Source organism: Genypterus blacodes, unplaced genomic scaffold (assembly GCF_046128005.1).
Source record: "Genypterus blacodes isolate CSIRO-AG114 ecotype Tasmania unplaced genomic scaffold, CSIRO-AGI_Gbla_v1 ptg000022l_1, whole genome shotgun sequence".
NCBI classification, from domain to species: domain Eukaryota; kingdom Metazoa; phylum Chordata; class Actinopteri; order Ophidiiformes; family Ophidiidae; genus Genypterus; species Genypterus blacodes.
This window is the reverse complement of record NW_027466835.1, coordinates 5,928,839-5,947,221: the sequence shown is the minus strand read 5'-3', so window position 1 is coordinate 5,947,221 and position 18,383 is coordinate 5,928,839. Positions and strand designations below refer to the sequence as shown.

The window sequence follows — 18,383 nt, the reverse complement described above, 5'->3', positions numbered from 1 at the left end:
TCCTGGAGAACCTTCATGCATTCCAATCGCTGCTTTCCACTTTCTCCTCCTCTCTCTCTGCTGCTAAAGCTGCCTTCTTCTGCACCAAAATTCAAACCTCTGCTTCCAACCCCACAAAACTCTTTGAAACTTTCTCGTCCCTCCTCCAATCCCCACCCCCTCCACCCTCCTCCTCCCTCCTCCCTGACGATTTCGCCAACTTCTTCGACAAGAAGGTTAACGATATCCGATCTTCCTTCCCTCACCCCCCAGCTGTCCACACCTGTCTCCCCATTCCACCCCTCCCTCTCTACCACCTTCTCCCTCCCCACCCCCCTCTCTGTCCCAATTTTCTCCCCCTCCGCAAAGGAGGTCCTTCACCTTGTCACATCTAGCTGCCCCACCACGTGCTCCCTTGACCCAGTCCCCTCCCCTCTCCTTCAGTCTGCTGCACCTGATCTTCTTCCCTACCTGACCCACCTCATTAACACGTCTTTGGCTTCTGGCTCTTTTCCCTCTGCTTTCAAGACTGCCAGAGTCACTCCCCGTCTAAAGAAACCAACTCTTGACCCTTCAGACATGAAGAACTACAGACCGGTATCCCTTCTCCCCTTCCTATCTAAAACTCTTGAACGTGCTGTCTTCAATCAACTGTTCCTGTACCTCCACCAGAATAACCCCTTGGACCCCCACCAGTCCGGCTTCAAGGTGGGCCACTCAACTGAGACTGCCCTCCTGGCAGTGACCGAGTCACTCCAAGCTGCTAGAGCGAACTCTCTCTCCTCTGTCCTGATTCTCCTGGACCTGTCTGCAGCGTTCGACACGGTGAACCACCAGATCCTTCTCTCTACCCTGGAGGGAATGGGTGTCTCTGGCTCTGCGCTCTCCATGTTTGCGTCCTACCTGACAGGTGGCTCCTACCAGGTAACACTGAGAGGTTCTGTTTCGAAGCCACGTAGGCTCACCACTGGGGTTCCGCAAGGTTCGGTTTTGGGCCCTCTTCTTTTCTCCCTCTACACAAAACAACAAACTCTGATTTTATGTAGTCTTTCCTGCTCTTTAGAATATAAAGGTGAAAGCGAAGGCAAAGAATGACTGAGGCTTGAGTTCAAGAAAGTATGGTGTGGTTCAGACGTGGCAAACACTAAACACAACAACAACTGAAAGTCAAGTAGCACAGATTGTAGCTTTGTTTGATAAAGTAGGTTTGAACTTCAATTCAACATACACAACATCATATCCGCCAACATATCTACGCTGATATGATGGATGACAAAGGAACAGAATCCACACTGGGATGGAGCAATAAGATAAGATAAGATGAAAGTTTATTATCCCGGGGGAAATTACGTGTGGCAATAAAAGAGATCGATGGAGCAGCGGGTAGAACAGATCGTAGCTTATTCTGATTAGGTTTGTTTGAACTTTAATTTAAGTCAACATATCTATGCAGACATGATGGAAGACAAAGGAACAGAATCCACACTGGGACAGAACAATAACAGGTGAGTGATTAAGCAAAGTTGGAATCTTTAAGTATATATAAGAATGTATGGAATAAAGACGTGGCTGAAAGTATTGGTACCCTAAAATAAAAACAAAGCAATTGTTTTGAGGGGTGAATCTTTACTCTGCATAGTGATCTTGAGCTTTGACCATATTCAGAACAAATTCTAATGGGAATGTTGTTTTAACTTCAATTATGTGTATACATAATTTATCTACTCAAATAGTGAATGAAATTTAGAAGTAGAATTACAACATGTCACAGAACCAATTCTTGCTCAGCAAGTCAGAGAAAGTTAACATTGTTGTTTTGTGTTACAGAGAGGAACTACAGGAGGCTTTGTGTTCATACACCATAGACACCCTCAGCTACAACGACACTGTGAGAAGCTTCTGTAACTGCCTCTCCATGTGGATACTTCAGAGGGAGAAGGAGTTGGACATGATGATGGACATCAAAGACAGGGCTGATAAAATCGACTTAAGCCTCAGCCAGGTTAATAAGTCAGAGAACAAAGGTAAGGCTTTCTGGGAGTACAAATTTACCTCTGCAGACAGCAGGCGTGCAGAGCTGGAGAAAGAGCTGGCTGCAGTGGTGACAGACATTTTGGAAGGCCTGGAGAAGTTGGATGACTTCCTGGATCCTGTGGAGAGGCTGGCCGTCACCTTGCTGCATGTGGTCACAGAGATGAACCAGGTGGTCAAGCTGACCCAAGAGATCAGCATTCAACATCTGCAGGACGTCATTACAGCTGCTCGCCTGGTCTGCCCACTCCTCCTGCAGTTTAAGAGGGATGCAAAGGTTTACTTCCATCCCAGCCTTCACAACGTGGAAGTGCTGAATTATCAACTGGACAAATACAAACAGATCACCCAGATCATCTGTGAGAAGATGGAGATGGAGATAAGGTAACCGGTGACAGTTGATGAAAATCACACTCTACTTTTATGTGCAGGTCATAATGACAATTTCTGTTTTCTGGTTCTCTTGTAGCTCTGTCACTCACAGCCCTTCCCAGAAGCTCCCATCAACAGTGGTTGAACTCAATGAAGATTTGTCAGAAGAGGACATACAAACGGTGCTGTGTCACATCAACCAACTTGTTAAAATCAGGTAATATGAGGATACACTGTGCAGAAGATGAGTGCGCAGGTTTGACAAAAATGTTGAGAACCAAACAAACAAACATCAAACAATCCAACCAACCAGCTGACAGAGCTCTAAATAAATCAACAAACTCTAAATAAAAATGTTAGGATTACTTTATGTGTAGGGCAGGGGTGTCAAACTCAAATACTCAGTGGGTCAAAATAAAAAACTGGGACTGCGAGCCAGACTCCATATCTCTTGAAAAATTTACTACAATTGTGTATGTTTTCCCTTCTCTCCAGACATATAATGATAACTTTTTCATATGGAAACATATTTACGTTTAGCTTAAACATTAAATCTGGAACAAGCAAAGCTTAATATTATAAACACATGAGAAATAGATTTTCAAATAAGAGATACAGCAGTGGCATTCGTTTCTTATTTTTATCTAAATAAAATAATTATTATGCCTCTCTCTATCTGTAACCTTTCAAGTTCATTTTCAATGGAAACCTTTTTTTCACAGAACAACAGAACAACGCAAATTAAATTATTTCCCTCAATGAAAATCCAACAATTCAACTATTCTAGGTCAGGCAAGACAAAAGTGCAGAAAGAAAGGCTCAGTTTGCTAAACTATGATTTACTCTGATGCACATAGATATGTGCTGCCGAACATAGTGAGCATTTGAGCTGCTTGGGGACGGAGTTGGGGAATTGTGTCGGGGATGAAACGAGGAACAGAGTCATACTTTGACTTGAGCATGTTCCTACAGGGGAGTTCAGTGAAGTCGATGGAGTTGGTCGATGCGCGTTCCACGTCAAATGCAAACGGACTACTAAGCACTCCAAACCAACATTTCTGGGCTTCAAAGTCGGCAAATCGCCGCGTAAACTTGGCGCTGAGTACGTAGAGTTTTTCAGCAAACTGTGCACTTGGCGACACGGAGGTAAAGATCTGCTCTTTCATGGTTTGGCAGCACGGAAAATGGCCCGAGTGTCCTTGCAGCGTCCTAGTCTTCCACTGGCACAACTTAGTTTGAAGATCCCTCAACGCAGCGGACATGTTTGTGCCCTCACTGCCCTGAAGCTGCAGGTTGAGCACATCGAAATGGCTCGTGATGTCACAGAGAACGCACTCGCAGAGCATTCTGGGATGTGTAGTATTAGCGGTGCATGCGCTATATACCGGCGGGCCAGCTCTAGCAGACATTTCACGTTATCTCGCGGGCCAAATATAATTACACTGTGGACCAGATTTGGCCCGCGGGCCTGAGTTTGACACCCCTGGACTGTAGGGAGTATGTAGCTTCATGCTGGCATGATGTGTTTTTAAGTGAATCTGTGCAGAATCCTCAAACCTATTTATTTATTCTTTTTTTTTGGTCTTCTTCAGGATGGATGAGCACTTTAGGTTGGTGTTCTTGTTCCAGGAAGTCTCCTGTACCGGCTTCATCAGAGAGTTCAGTGAGCGACAGCCCACAATGCAGCAGTTTATGAAGGAGGTAGAGGAGAACGCTGTTCAGCTGGACAACATGAAGAAGGGGGCAAAGATCTCCAGTGTGGCTGGCAGCTCAGTGGGGGCAGTTGCAGGTGTGCTTTCCATTATTGGCTTGGTGTTGATTCCTGTAACAGCTGGTGTGTCTCTGGTTCTGACACTGACTGGTGTTGGCATGGGAATTACCAGTGGAGTCAACAGCTTAGTTACCACGGTCACAGAGATCGGAGTCAATTCTAAATATAAAAGCAAAGCGTGAGCGTCCAAAGCGTGAGCGTCCATGATTAAGTTGGGAGAGGCAAGGGGGACGTGAGGGAATTTTTCTAGTATATTGATGCTAGTTATTGCCCGTCACTGGTTGTTTGGTTCCAGGTAAAATATGTATATCATCATGTTGGCAAAATTGTAATCACCAAAGGAGGGTTATGTGGGAAAAAATATACTATATCCATGGCATTATAATTATAATTATTATGTAAGTGATCACTATTAGAAAGGAAGTAAACAGTTTGTTCTTGGCATGATTGTTTTAATACTGATAATACTGATTTTAATACTCACTACTTGATACTTCTGATTAGTATATGACTAATCATAGTGTGCGTGCGTGCGCGCGTGCGTGCGTGCGTGCGTCAAGCGTGCGTGCGTGCGTGCGTTTGGCCATGTGAGAGCCCTCTGTAGCTCCTGTACAGAGCTGATTGTTTTTGCTTTCCTGTAACATTGGTAACATCACGCTTGTTATCAAAGAAATACACAGGTCTATTATGTGCATTGTTTTTTAAATCAAGATCCTTAAGTGTTAGGTGCTTTGATGGATAGGTAGATCAAATTCATAGCACAATTTTCAAAAAAAAAGCACAAAAAACGATTACAGGAGTAAAATAAGAGGAAAGGAAAGGACAAAAAGAATGCAGTACAAATTAATACTCAAAATATGCTAATAATAATAAAGACTGAGATTAGAAATACTACATTCATTTTGTAATAACTTCAAATATTCAAAATAAAAAGATAGAAATGCTTCACCAAACCTGACTTCACTCCATGCATATGACTCCACCTAATAGATGAATAAATAAATCCTAAAGTGAGCAGATGAAAAGCCGATGGCCTTGATGTTTCTTATATGAAAGAGTTCACTACAAAAACCCTATATCTTATTCACTGGCGACATCTGCTGGTGAATAAGATAACATTAATAATCAATCAAGTGTGAGCAAGGTGAGGCTGAAAGCAGAGGGAAGACGTGCAGAGCTGGAGGAAGTGTCAGAGGAAGAGCTGGAGGAAAAGTTGGAAGATGAGCAGGAGGAAGAGTTAGAGGAAGAGATGTCTGCAGTGGTGAGAGGCTGTGGGAGGCCTAGAGCAGGCGGGTGCATTTCTGGGTGCCATTGAGAGGCCAACAACAATGGTTGACCTCGACATGGACTTGTTGAAAGATTACAAATAAATCTAGTATTTACATTTTGTCTTTTATTTTGAAGCGCTAAACTTCTGAACACTTGTTTCCTGGGTTTAATATCTTAACTGCTGCCTTAATCTGCTTTATCCCCCAGTACTAAACACAATATGCCTTTATGCCTTTCACCAGAAAACATGGCAGCCATTTACTTTTACTTTGGCTTGGTTCGAAAAAATATGGTGTACTGTCCCTTTAGGTCCTAAAGGTAGCAGAGCAAACTATTTGTTTGTAGCCACAGGGGTTTTTAACTGTAGTGAAACCTACTTATGCTTTTAGATTCACTCCTTTAAAATGCCTTTGGAAGAAATAAAGGAGCAATTTTACTTTTACATTGGAGTCTATAGTATAATTCTATATAACAATGGATGTTGGATGGATGTCATGGATATAGTACATTTTCTGCGACAAGTCCTGCAGATGTCTATGGAGGAAGCACCACATAAAAACTATTATTATTGCCCAGACAGAGAAAAGAAGGCTAAAATAAGAGTGAGGAAGGCATCTTAACTTTGAGTGAAAGACAGTTTCTCTCGATATATATAGAATACAGACTATAAATATTGGCACCCTGAAAATAAAAGCCAGCATTCAACAAAATTAATAAATGGTCTTTTGACATCTTATAGCAAACATCATTGTCGTTTTGTGTTACAGAGAGGAACTACAGGAGGCTTTGTGTTCATACACCTCAGACACCCTCAGCTACATTGACACTGTGAGAAGCTTCTGTAACTGCCTCTCTAAATGGATACTTTGGAGGGAAACAGAGTCAGACATGATGATGGACATCAAACACAGGGCTGATAAAATCGACTTAAGCCTCAGCCATGTTAAGAAGTCAGAGAACAAAGGTGAGGCTTTCCGGGAGTGCATGAAGAGCAAATTTACCTCTGCAGACAGCAGGCGTGCAGAGCTGGAGAAAGAGCTGGCTGCAGTGGTGACAGACACTTTGGACGGCCTGGAGAAGTTGGATGACTTCCTGGATGCTGTGGAGAGGCTGGCCGTCACCTCGCTGCATGTGGTCACCCAGGTGGTCAAGCTGTGCCAAAAGAGATCAGCATTCAACATGTGGAGGACGTCATTACAACTGCTCGCCTGGTCTGCCCGCTCCTCCTGCAGTTTAAGAGGGATGCAAAGGTTTTATGTTCAACAGAGACTGTAGACACTGCAGCAAAATTCCTTATTTCTCGCTTTTTGATGAAACAAATAAACCCCCAAGTTTACTCTGACTTGGTGTTTTATTGTAAATAATACAAATTGATACATATTAAATAGCGCCATATGACCTAAAAATATAGAGATACTGTATTAAAGCACTTTTACCCAGCCTTAGTAACCTGCGTGCCATTTACTTGAGTAAATTGTAGCGATTTACTTTTGGTATTCCACCTTCATGATTGAATGCAGAACTTTAATTTGGTGACACTCAAATGCCTTAAAATAGTAACCCAGGACTGACATCACATGGTTGCACTATTCACATAATAATTATGTGTGCTGATATGTGTGAAAGGCATTCAGGAGTTATGAAAACCGATATGTCATATAGTTCTAGAGTTTTTGACTAGAAATTTCATAAATATGCAAAGGTGAAAGTGAAAGCAAACTACTAAGGCCAGAAAGAGTTAAACTATAAACAAGGAAGGGTGGTGGTTCGGAAGAGGAAATAAAAGAAAGTAACGGAGCGTCGAGTAGCACAGATTGGAGCTTATTCTGATTAGGTTTGTTTTAACTTCAATTTAAGTCAACATATCTATGCAGACATGATGGAAGACAAAGGAACAGAATCCACACTGGGACAGAACAATAACAGGTGAGTGATTAAGTAAAGTTGGAATCTTTAAGTATATAATTTCCCCTCGGGGATCAAAATAAATTACCTTTACCTTTATATATAACAATGTATGGAATAAAGACGTGGCTGAAATTATTGGTATCCTGAAAATAAAAACAAAGCAATTGTTTTGAGGGGCGAAGCTTTACTCTGCCTAGTGACCTTGAGCTTTGACCATATTCAGAACAAATTCTAATGGGAATGTTGTTTGTGTATAGATAATTTATCTACTCAAATAGTGAATGAAATTTAGAAGTAGAATTACAACATGTCACAGAACCAATTCTTGCTCAGCAAGTCAGAGAAAGTTAACCCTGTGATTTTTGTGTTATAGAGAGGAACTACAGGAGGCTTTGTGTTCATACACCTCAGACACCCTCAGCTACATCGACACTGTGAGAAGCTTCTGTAACCGCCTCTCTAAATGGATACTTCAGAGGGAGAAGGAGTTGAACAGGATGATGGACATCAAACACAGGGCTGATAAAATCGACATAAGCCTCAGCAATGTTAATAAGTCAGAGAACAAAGGTAAGGCTTTCTGGGAGTACACGAAGAGCAAATTTACCTCTGCAGACAGCAGGTGTGCAGAGCTGGAGAAAGAGCTGGCTGCAGTGGTGACAGGCACTCTGGAAGGCCTGGAGAAGTTGGATGACTTCCTGGATGCTGTGGAGAGGCTGGCCGTCACCTCGCTGCATGTGGTCACAGAGATGAACCAGGTGGTCAAGCTGCCCCAAGAGATCAGCATTCAACATCTGCAGGACGTCATTACAGCTGCTCGCCTGGTCTGCCAACTCCTCCTGCAGTTTAAGAGGGATGCAAAGGTTTTCTTCAAACCCAGCCTTCACAACTTGGAAGTGCTGAATTATCAACTGGACAAATACATACACACAACCCAGATGATTTGTGAGAAGATGGAGATGGAGATGAGGTAACCGGTGACAGTTAATGAATATCCCACTCTACTTTTTAATGTGCAGATCATAGTAACAATTTTTTGTTCTCTTGTAGCTCTGTCACTCACAGCCCTTCCCAGAAGATCCCATCAACAGTGGTTGAACTCAATGAAGATTTGTCAGAAGAGGACATACAAACGATGCTGTGTCACATCAACCAACTTGTTAAAATCAGGTAATATGAGGATACACTGTGCAGAAGATGAGTGTGCAGGTTTGACCAAAAAGTTGAGAATTTAAGTAATCCTGAAAAACAAACATCAATACAATACAATCCAACCAACCAGCTGAATATATCAACAAACTTTAAATAAAAATCTAAGGATTACATAATGTGTAAGCTTCAAGATGGCATGATGTGTTTTTAAGTTAATGCAGAATCCTCTTCATTATTTCTATCTTTATTCATTTATATACTTTTTGGTCTTCTTCAGGATGGATGAGCACTTTAGGTTGGTGTTCTTGTTCCAGGAAGTCTCCTGTACCGGCTTCATCAAAGAGTTCAGTGAGCGACAGCCCACAATGCAGCAGTTTATGAAGGAGGTAGAGGAGAACGCCGTTCAGCTGGACAACATGAAGAAGGGGGCAAAGATCTCCAGTGTGGCTGGCAGCTCAGTGGGGGCAGTTGGAGGTGTGCTTTCCATTATTGGCTTGGCTTTGATTCCTGTAACAGCTGGTGTGTCTCTGGCTCTGACACTGACTGGTGTTGGCATGGGAATTACCAGCGGCGTCAACAGCTTAGTCACCACGGCTACAGAGATCGGAGTCAATATCAAACATCAAAAGAAAGCCAACGAAGTTCTCCAGAGCTTCATGAACGATGTGGAGGGTCTTCAGAATTGTCTTGAGGGGGCCTCCAATCAGACCAAAATAGAAGTGAGAAAGAGCAATGTGGCTTTGGCAGTAGGTAAGGTGGTTGGTAAAGTTGGATCGATTGGAAAGGGCCTTGATTCCATTGTTGATGCTGCCTCTGCTGTTAGGATGTTGAAAGCTAAAGAGGTGATCGCAGGTGCCACCAAAGTGGCGGTCCAGGAAGGTAAAGCCTTCCGTAACGTGCCGAGGGTGGCCTCAGAAATCCCAGATGTAGGACAGGCCATAGCCAAAGGGCCACTTGCTCTCACCAAGTCAGCACGGGCAGGTTTCATTGCCCTCAATGCTCTCTTCATCGGCATGGACGTCTTCTTCATCTGTAAAGACAGCATCAGTCTGGCCAAAGGCTGTGGGAGTGAAGTGTCGCAGTTCCTCAGAGCCAGAGCTGCACTTTGGCATTCAGAGATGGACTCATGGCAGAAGATCCATGACTCCCTGTGTGAAGGCCTGCTGACATCAGAGAAGAACCAAATTGTCCTGGAGAAACCATTTTATACAGAGGGAGGGAGAAACAAAGAAAAGTAAAGAAAGCATCTGGCTGATGAAATTTGGCCCTATAGCCCCTTAAAGTAAAGCAGTATGAAACACCAACAGCCTTCACTCTTACTAATACAAGCTTTACTGATTTACCCCCTGGCTGCTAATCAAAGAATGAGATTTTTTTCAATTTGCCGCTTGTCCTTAAATCCCTCAGTGTGTGTTTGACCATATGAGACCTCTCTGTAGCTCTTATACAGAGCTGATTGTTTTTGCTCTCCTGTAACATCACACTTATTTTCAAATAAATACACAGGCTTCATTTGTCTGTTGTGATTATTGTTTTAGTTTGAAATCTTTGGGCTGGTAGGTTAGGGAAGGAGTTTGGAAATTAAAACACTAATAAAGTGTCTAATAAAGGCTGGTATGAAAACATACCAGTCTTTATTATCCTTGCTATATGCCATTTTACTCCAAACATCTTCAAACGCTGTTTTATAGCCACGACTGTTTGTGATTTTCTCCCATTTTAAAGGATGTCGCTGCTATCTCGTGGCCATTGCAGCTTCAATATGCCTTTTTTGAAGAGCGCGTTTACATGTAAATTCCACGCGGTGATTAATTAACGCTTCTGGTCGCAATCTGAATCGCAGCAACAGTTCGGAACCGAGCCTTTAAGCGTCCAAAAGGGAAAAGGGAGGATGTGTGACCAATCTCCTTCCCTGACGACGCACAAAGACGTTGAAATCTATCGTGGGACCTGCCATCTTCTTGTTTCATGGTTAAGGCGTACCACATTAACGCAAGAGGCCGGCATACACGGTCTGTGGTGCTGGTTCGGTTCAGACGCCACAGCCGAAACTGAATTTATGTGGAAAATTTGTGGAATCTCCCTTTACATACCAAAGGCTTTGACTACTTCTTCTGTGTGGTTAAAGCAGCGGTCTGTGTGCACCAAACAGTGGATTGCTTTATCTACTGTAATGAAAGTGGCTCTGTAACTGAACATAATGTTTGCTGCCGGATGAACCCTCAATGAACTTCAGGAAATAGGGTGTAAGAAGGTGGAGAATAGGCCTGAGCACAGCGGTTTCCTTGAGAACAATAAACTTTTATCTTATCTTATAACCTTCCTCATCACATGCCAAGAAACCATTACCATGACATTCCTGTCTAACTACATTCCTAACTGCTGACTGCCTGTTTACGTCACATACTCCATGTCAAGATGTTCTTCACGTTTCCAAATGGGACTTTGATGTCTGCACTTTGGAATTGAAATACACTGACAGGTTTGTGAGAGTTGAGGAATTTAACAGCAAGCATAACAATTATCATTAAGTTTTCAATAATTCAAAGATTGAAATGTTAGTTTCGTTGTAGTTGTTAAGTATTTTGATTCTCTAATTGGGACGATCTGGCTGATTGACTTTACTTCGTGAACAAGTGAATCTTGGTTTGAAGTTGCGAAGAAAACATGACAATAAAGAAATCATGGCGCCCAGCAACAATCACACCATTGTCCTGATTTGCAAAGCCTGTACACACTTTGTCTCAGACAACACTCAGTCGTGTATTTCCTGAATGCTAAAAAAAAAAAAAAACGCCCATGATCGGAGGACAATTCTGTGCTGAAGTGTGTGTATCATGTCACATACTCAAATGGGTTTCACGCCACAATGTTTGGTCGATGCTCCTTGTAACAACAGTAAGAAACTCTGTGTGTTGTTCACTTCGCTCGCTGCCTGGGAGCTAGTGGGCACTTTGCTAGGTTACTACTGTTTGTTGGGCTAGCGTTAGCTGCGGGGCTATTAGCCTCTTTGTCGCGGCTCCACTCTTGGTGGTCATGACTGACAGTTGCCCGGATGTTACATGTGTTACCACAATACGTCGTTCCTCCATTTTCCGGCAGCAGAATTCGCACATTAACCTGACTGAGTGCAACAAGGCAGCTAGCAGGAACAGCTAACAACTAGCTACATCCGGTCCGTCAACAAAAATGAGTCCGGGCGCAAGAATCAAGCAGCACATATAGCGATAATTGTGCAACTAAAATATCGATTATTCATCTGATGTGTCGATTCACGAATCATTTATCTAAAAACAATATCAATGTCTGTCTTTGTACATTTGTTTGTGTTTAGTCTGCAACGTTCATGAGTTTTACAGCCTACGTGGTTTCGTATTCAACAGAGAATGCAAAACGCCGAAGCAATGTCGCTTATTTCTCACTTTTTGCGCTCAAGTTTACTCTGGCTGGGTGTTTTATTGTTCATAATACATATCGATACGTATAAAACATCACAATATGACCTAAAAAAATATACAGATACTGTTTCAAAGCACTATTACCAAGCCTTAGTAACCTGTGTGCCTTTTACTTGAGTAAATTGAAGCGATTTACTTTTGGTATTTCACTTTCATGATTGAATGCAGCAGGTTAATTTGGTGACACTCAAATGCCTTAAAAAAATAACCCAGGATTGACATCGCATGATTGCACTGTTCACATAATAATTCTGTGTGCTGATATGTGTGAAAGGCATTCAGGAGTTATGAAAACCAAGATTTAGTTTTGGAGTTTCTGACTAGAGATATTACAAGTTTGCAAAGGTGAAAGTGAAAGCAAAGAACAACTGAGGCTTGAAATAGTTAAACAACTAAAGGTGTGGTTCAGACGTGGCAGATTTAACAAATCCACTGACCGTCGAGTAGCACAGATCGTAGCTTATTCTGATTGGGTTTGTTTTAACTTTAATTTAAGTCAACATATCTATGCAGGTATGATGGAAGACAAAGGAACAGAATCCACACTGGGACAGAACAATAACAGGTGAGTGATTAAGTAAAGTTGGAATCTTTAAGTCACAGACAGAAAAAAGAAGCCTAAAATAAGAATGTATGGAATAAAGACGTGGCTGAAAGTATTGGTACCCTTAAAATAAAAACAAAGAAATCTTTCGAGGGGCGAAGCTTTACTCTGCCTAGTGGTCTTCAGCTTTTACCATATTCAGAAAAATTTTAATGGGAAAGTCATAATGTTGTTTGAGTATACATAATGTATCTACTCAAATAGTGAATGAAAAAGTATGAGAAGTAGATGTCACAGAACCGATCCTTGCTCAGCAAGTCAGAGAAAGTTAACATTGTTGTTTTGTGCTACAGAGAGGAACTACAGGAGGCTTTGTGTTCATACACCTCAGACACCCTCAGCTACCTTGACACTGTGAGAAGCTTCTGTAGCCGCCTCTCTAAATGGATACTTTGGAGGGAAACAGAGTCGGACATGATGATGGACATCAAAGACAGGGCTGATAAAATCGACTTAAGCCTCAGCCATGTTAATAAGTCAGAGAACAAGGGTGAGGCTTTCTGGGAGTACATGAAGCGCAAATTTACCTCTGCAGACAGCAGGCGTGCAGAGCTGGAGAAAGAGTTGGCTGCAGTGGTGACAGACACTCTGGAAGGCCTGGAGAAGTTGGATGACTTCCTGGATGCTGTGGAGAGGCTGGCCGTCACCTCGCTGCATGTGGTCACAGAGATGAACCAGGTGGTCAAGCTGCCCCAAGAGATCAGCATTCAACATCTGCAGGACGTCATTACAGCTGCTCGCCTGGTCTGCCCGCTCCTCCTGCAGTTTAAGAGGGATGCAAAGGTTTTCTTCCAACCCAGCCTTCACAACGTGGAAGTGCTGAATTATCAACTGGACAAATACATACAGATCACCCAGATCATCTGTGAGAAGATGGAGATGGAGATGAGGTAACCGGTGACAGTTAATGAAAATCCCACTCTACTTTTATGTGCAGATCATGATGACACATAATGATACATTTCTGGTTCTCTTGTAGCTCTGTCACTCACAGCTCTTCCCAGAAGATCCCATCAACAGAGGTTGAACTCAATGAAGATTTGTCAGAAGAGGACATACAAACGATGCTGTGTCACATCAACCAACTTGTTAAAATCAGGTAATATGAGGATACATTGTGCAAAAGATGAGTGTGCAGGTTTGACCAAAAAGTTGAGAATTTAAGTAATCCTGAAAAACAAACATCATACAATCCAACCAACCAGCTGAATAAATCAACAAACTCTAAATAAAAATCTTAGGATTACATAATGTGTATGCTTCATGATGGCATGATGTGCTTTTAAGTTAATCTGTGCAGAATCCTCTTCATTATTTCTATCTTTATTCATTTATATACTTTTTGGTCTTCTTCAGGATGGATGAGCACTTTAGGTTGGTGTTCTTGTTCCAGGAAGTCTCCTGTACCGGCTTCATCAAAGAGTTCAGTGAGCGACAGCTCACAATGCAGCAGTTTATGAAGGAGGTAGAGGAGAACGCCGTTCAGCTGGACAACATGAAGAAGGGGGCAAAGATCTCCAGTGTGGCTGGCAGCTCAGTGGGGGCAGTTGGAGGTGTGCTTTCCATTATTGGCTTGGCGTTGATTCCTGTAACAGCTGGTGTGTCTCTGGCTCTGACACTGACTGGTGTTGGCATGGGAATTACCAGCGGAGTCAACAGCTTAGTCACCACGGCTACAGAGATCGGAGTCAATATCAAACATCAAAAGAAAGCCAACGAAGTTCTCCAGAGCTTCATGAACGATGTGGAGGGTCTTCAGAATTGTCTGGAGGAGGTCTCCCATCAGACAGTCCCCAAAGTGGAAGTGAGTAAGAGCGCTGTGGCTTTGGCAGTAGGTAAGGTGGTTAGTACAGCTGGAGCGATTGGAAAGGGCCTTGATTCCATTGTTGATACTGCCTCTGCTGCTAGGATGTTGAAAACTGAAGAGGTGATCGCAGGTGCCACCAAAGTGGCGGTCCAGGAAGGTAAAGCCCTCCGTAATGTGCCGAGGGTGGCCTCAGAAATCCCAGATGTAGGACAGGCCATAGCCAAAGGGCCACTTGCTCTCACCAAGTCAGCACGGGCAGGTTTGATTGCCCTCAATGCTCTCTTCATCGGCATGGACATCTTCTTCATCTGTAAAGACAGCATCAGTCTGGCCAAAGGCTGTGGGAGTGAAGTGTCGCAGTTCCTCAGAGCCAGAGCTGCACTTTGGCATTCAGAGATGGACTCATGGCAGAAGATCCATGACTCCCTGTGTGAAGGCCTGCTGACATCAGAGAAGAACCAAATTGTCTTGGAGAAGCCCTTTTATTGAGAGATGGAGTGTCAGGGAGAGAATCCCAAAGAAAACAATATGAAATACTTACAGTCAGTGGTCAGACGGGGCTGTAACTGTCACTGTAACACTCACAGCTAGAAAGCACAACATTTAGCCTAATCAGAAAATGGGGCCCCTGTGTGTGTTCTGTTTAATACTTTATTGTTGATGTTCCCTGGATGATACATGTTTTTTGTTATACTTCATAATCGCAGTTGTAAAGCTTCAAGGTTGATTGTGAAACTGCTTCATCTCCAGGCCTGTCTCCAACAATGGTAAACATCTATATCTATCCTCTGTATCGCCATATATGAACTTTGCACTTCCTGTATCAGTATTTGGTTTGATATCATAATAGGTTATGTATACTTTATACTGTATATGTATACTCTTTATCAACATATTAACATTGGTTTGTTACTCAGATTGTTTGCATCTGTATTGGTAAATGCAGGAACTACAATATTCCTATAGGTTGAAGTCTTGATTGTCTAAGTTTATGGTAATCTCATTTGGATCTTATTTTCAGTTAAATAGGTCATTAATTTACTCAGTAATCACAGTTAAGCAATTCATATTTCAGTTCTACATTGTTGGTTTATATTTTTGATCTACACACAACTGCACACCACAGGCAAATGCTGACCTGACCTGATCTGCCAGGCTTACATTTCATTTGTAACCTATTTTCATATATTTGTGTATTGATATGGAACCACTACCAGCGCAAAAGCGTGAGCGTCCATGATTAAGTTGAGAGAGGCAAGGGGGTCGTGAGGGAATTTTTCTAGTATATTGATGCTAGTTTTTGCCCGTCACTGGTTGTTTGGTTCCAGCTAAAATATGTATATCATCATGTTGGGGATATTGTAATCACCAAAGGAGGGATATGTGGGAGAAAAGATACTATATCCATGGCATTATTATTATTATTATGTAAGTGATCATTATTAGAAAGGAAGTAAACAGTTTGTTCTTGGCATGATTGTTTTAATATTGATAATACTAATTTTAATACTCACTACTTGATACTCCTGATTAGTCTGTGACTAATCATAGTGTGTGTGTGTGTGTGTGTGTGGGGGGGGGGGGGGGGGGGGGGGGGGGGGGGGGGGGGGGGGTCTGTTTGGCCATGTGAGAGCTCTCTGTTGCTCCTGTACAGAGCTGATTGTTTTTGCTTTCCTGTAACATTGGTAACGCTTGTTATCAAGGAAATACACAGGTCTATTATGTACATTGTTTTTTAAATCAAGATCCTTAAGTGTTGGGTGCTTTGATTGACAGGTAGATAAATAGAATGTATTAATCCTGAGGGAAATTCAAATTCATAGCACACTTTTCAATTACCGCAAAGCTAAGAAAGGGAGTAAAGAAAAAAAAGCACAAAAAACGAATACAGGAGTAAAATAAGAGGGAAGGAATGGACAAAAAAAGAATGCAATACAAAATAATACTCAAAATATGCTAATAATATTAAAGACTGAGATTAAAAAATACTACATTCATTTTGTAATAACTTCAAATATTCACAATAAAAACATAGAAATGCTTCACCAAACCTGACTTAACTCCATGCATATGACTCCACCTAATAGATAAACAAATAAATCCTAAAGTGAGCTGATGAAGAACCGATGAGCCTAATGTTTCTTATATGAAAGAGTTCACTACAAAAACCCATCTTATTCACTGGTGACATCTGCTGGTGAATTAGAGAACATTAATAATCAATCAAGTGTGAGCAAGGTGAGGCTGAAAGCAGAGGGAAGACCTGCAGAGCTGGAGGAAGTGTCAGAGGAAGAGCTGAAGGAAAAGTTGGAAGATGAGCAGGAGGAAGAGTTGGAGGTTGTCTGCAGTGGTGAGAGGCTGTGGGAGGCCTAGAGCAGGCGGGTGACTTTCTAGGTGCCATTGAGAGGCCAAAAACAATGGTTGACCTCGACATGGACTTGTTTAAAGATTACAAATAAATCTTGTATTACATTTTGTCTTTTATTTTGAAGCGCTAAACTTCTTAACACGTGTTTCCCTGGGTTTAATATCTTAACTGCTGCCTTAATCTGCTTTATCCCCCAGTACTAAACACAATATGCCTTTATGCCTTTCACCAGAAAACATGGCAGCCACTTACTATTACTTCGCTATTCCACCTTTATGATTAAATGTAGAAGTGTAATTGGATGCCACATCCCAAATTTGTAAAAAGAATAACCCAGGACTGACATCTTATGGCTGCAGTATCCACAAAACAGTTGATTGTGCTCCAAAAGAAAGAACCAGTGAGTCTTTAAAAGGTTAATAAATTAAGACAGGCGTGGCTCAGGTGTGGCAAACCACAAACAATTAAAACTGAGCGCTGAGTGGCACCAATTAGCTTAGTCTAATTAGGTGCATTTTAGCTTCCAACGACTTCAATGCGAGTCAACATATCGACGCAGACATGATGGAAGCAAAAGGAACAGATGCCACGCTGAAACGGAACAATAACAGGTCAGCGTTGAGGCCGAGTTTGAGTCTTTAAGTCACTGATGGTGTGGGAGCCAATTAGCCCTTTACCGTGTGTTATTAGTGTTTGCTAGTTATGTTTTTTGTATACTTAAGATACTAGAACATTCAAGTGTCGTGCTTTGCAAATGATGAGAGACATATTTTTTTGAATCTAGGCTCCTGTTGCAAATTCTGACTGTCACGTGTGAAGGTCTTTTGTTTTAAAGCCTTTACATTTGGAATAGGGTGGCCAGACGTCCGGCCTTAGGCCGGACAGTCCGGCTTTTCAATGCCCTGTCCGGCGTCCGGCGCAAGCCGGCCGCGTATTTGTCCTCCTTTTTTAGGCACCACCCACACAGCAAAAAGACTCCACGGATTCGCCGCGGAGGTATCGCGGCTTCCGAAGCGGACACGCGAACAGGACCCGTATCGGCGTCCACTTGCCCGCAATGTCGGATCCGCTGATTGGCTAAGAGCGCTGTCAGATAAATATCCGCTATATCATTGGTTAAAAACGTAAACAAGGCTCCGCAAGTGTGTGTCAATTTCACTTATTACTGCACAGAGGTGTACAAGAAGTTCATTGGAAACAAAAAAAAACTCTTGGATGCAGCCAGGAAAGAACAGAAGTATTGCAGATAGACAATCAACTATTTTGGTGAGTACACTAGTCTTATGATTTCAGAGGGGCTACATGAAATATTCATGTTTATTGCGTTGAAAACAATACAGAATTGGAAGCCATGATGACAGAGGTGCTGTTGTCTCCTGAGCTGCTACATGTGAAGAGACCCAAATACTGACACACACACACACACGCACACGCACACGCACACGCACACGCACGCGCACGCACACGCACGCACGCACGCACGCACACACACACACACACACACACACACACACACACACACACACACACACACACACACACACACACACACACACACACACACACACACACACACACACAGATGAAGACACTGAAGACAAGTCCCCAAATGACTGAAGCACTTTAGAAATGCTATACTTTTTGAGCAGTTGAATGTAAATGTT

At 42.4% G+C, this 18,383-nt stretch overlaps 3 protein-coding genes and 1 long non-coding RNA gene across 4 annotated transcripts; 3 read left to right on the top strand and 1 right to left on the bottom strand.

Moving 5' to 3' along the window:
- Positions 1-1,352: 1,352 nt before the first annotated feature.
- Positions 1,353-4,335, top strand: LOC142992611 (uncharacterized). The gene is made up of 4 exons (XM_076143098.1): positions 1,353-1,484; positions 1,807-2,394; positions 2,480-2,599; positions 3,975-4,335. The coding sequence occupies exons 1-4, from the start codon at positions 1,435-1,437 to the stop codon at positions 4,333-4,335; spliced, it is 1,119 nt and encodes a 372-aa protein (XP_075999213.1). The 5' UTR covers positions 1,353-1,434.
- Positions 4,336-4,347: 12 nt separating this feature from the next.
- Positions 4,348-12,382, bottom strand: LOC142992521 (uncharacterized). Its single transcript, XR_012961053.1, has 3 exons — positions 11,331-12,382; positions 7,938-8,169; positions 4,348-6,648 (listed from the first exon to the last, which is right to left on the bottom strand). It is a non-coding gene; the product is annotated as an uncharacterized LOC142992521 (long non-coding RNA).
- LOC142992504 (uncharacterized) lies at positions 7,176-9,994 on the top strand. The gene is made up of 4 exons (XM_076142974.1): positions 7,176-7,348; positions 7,704-8,300; positions 8,381-8,500; positions 8,760-9,994. Exons 1-4 carry the CDS (start codon positions 7,299-7,301, stop codon positions 9,718-9,720), a joined length of 1,728 nt encoding a protein of 575 aa, XP_075999089.1. The 5' UTR covers positions 7,176-7,298; the 3' UTR covers positions 9,721-9,994.
- LOC142992501 (uncharacterized) lies at positions 11,205-16,401 on the top strand. The gene is made up of 5 exons (XM_076142972.1): positions 11,205-11,380; positions 12,454-12,505; positions 12,838-13,434; positions 13,524-13,643; positions 13,901-16,401. The coding sequence occupies exons 1-5, from the start codon at positions 11,320-11,322 to the stop codon at positions 14,838-14,840; spliced, it is 1,770 nt and encodes a 589-aa protein (XP_075999087.1). The 5' UTR covers positions 11,205-11,319; the 3' UTR covers positions 14,841-16,401.
- Positions 16,402-18,383: the final 1,982 nt, after the last annotated feature.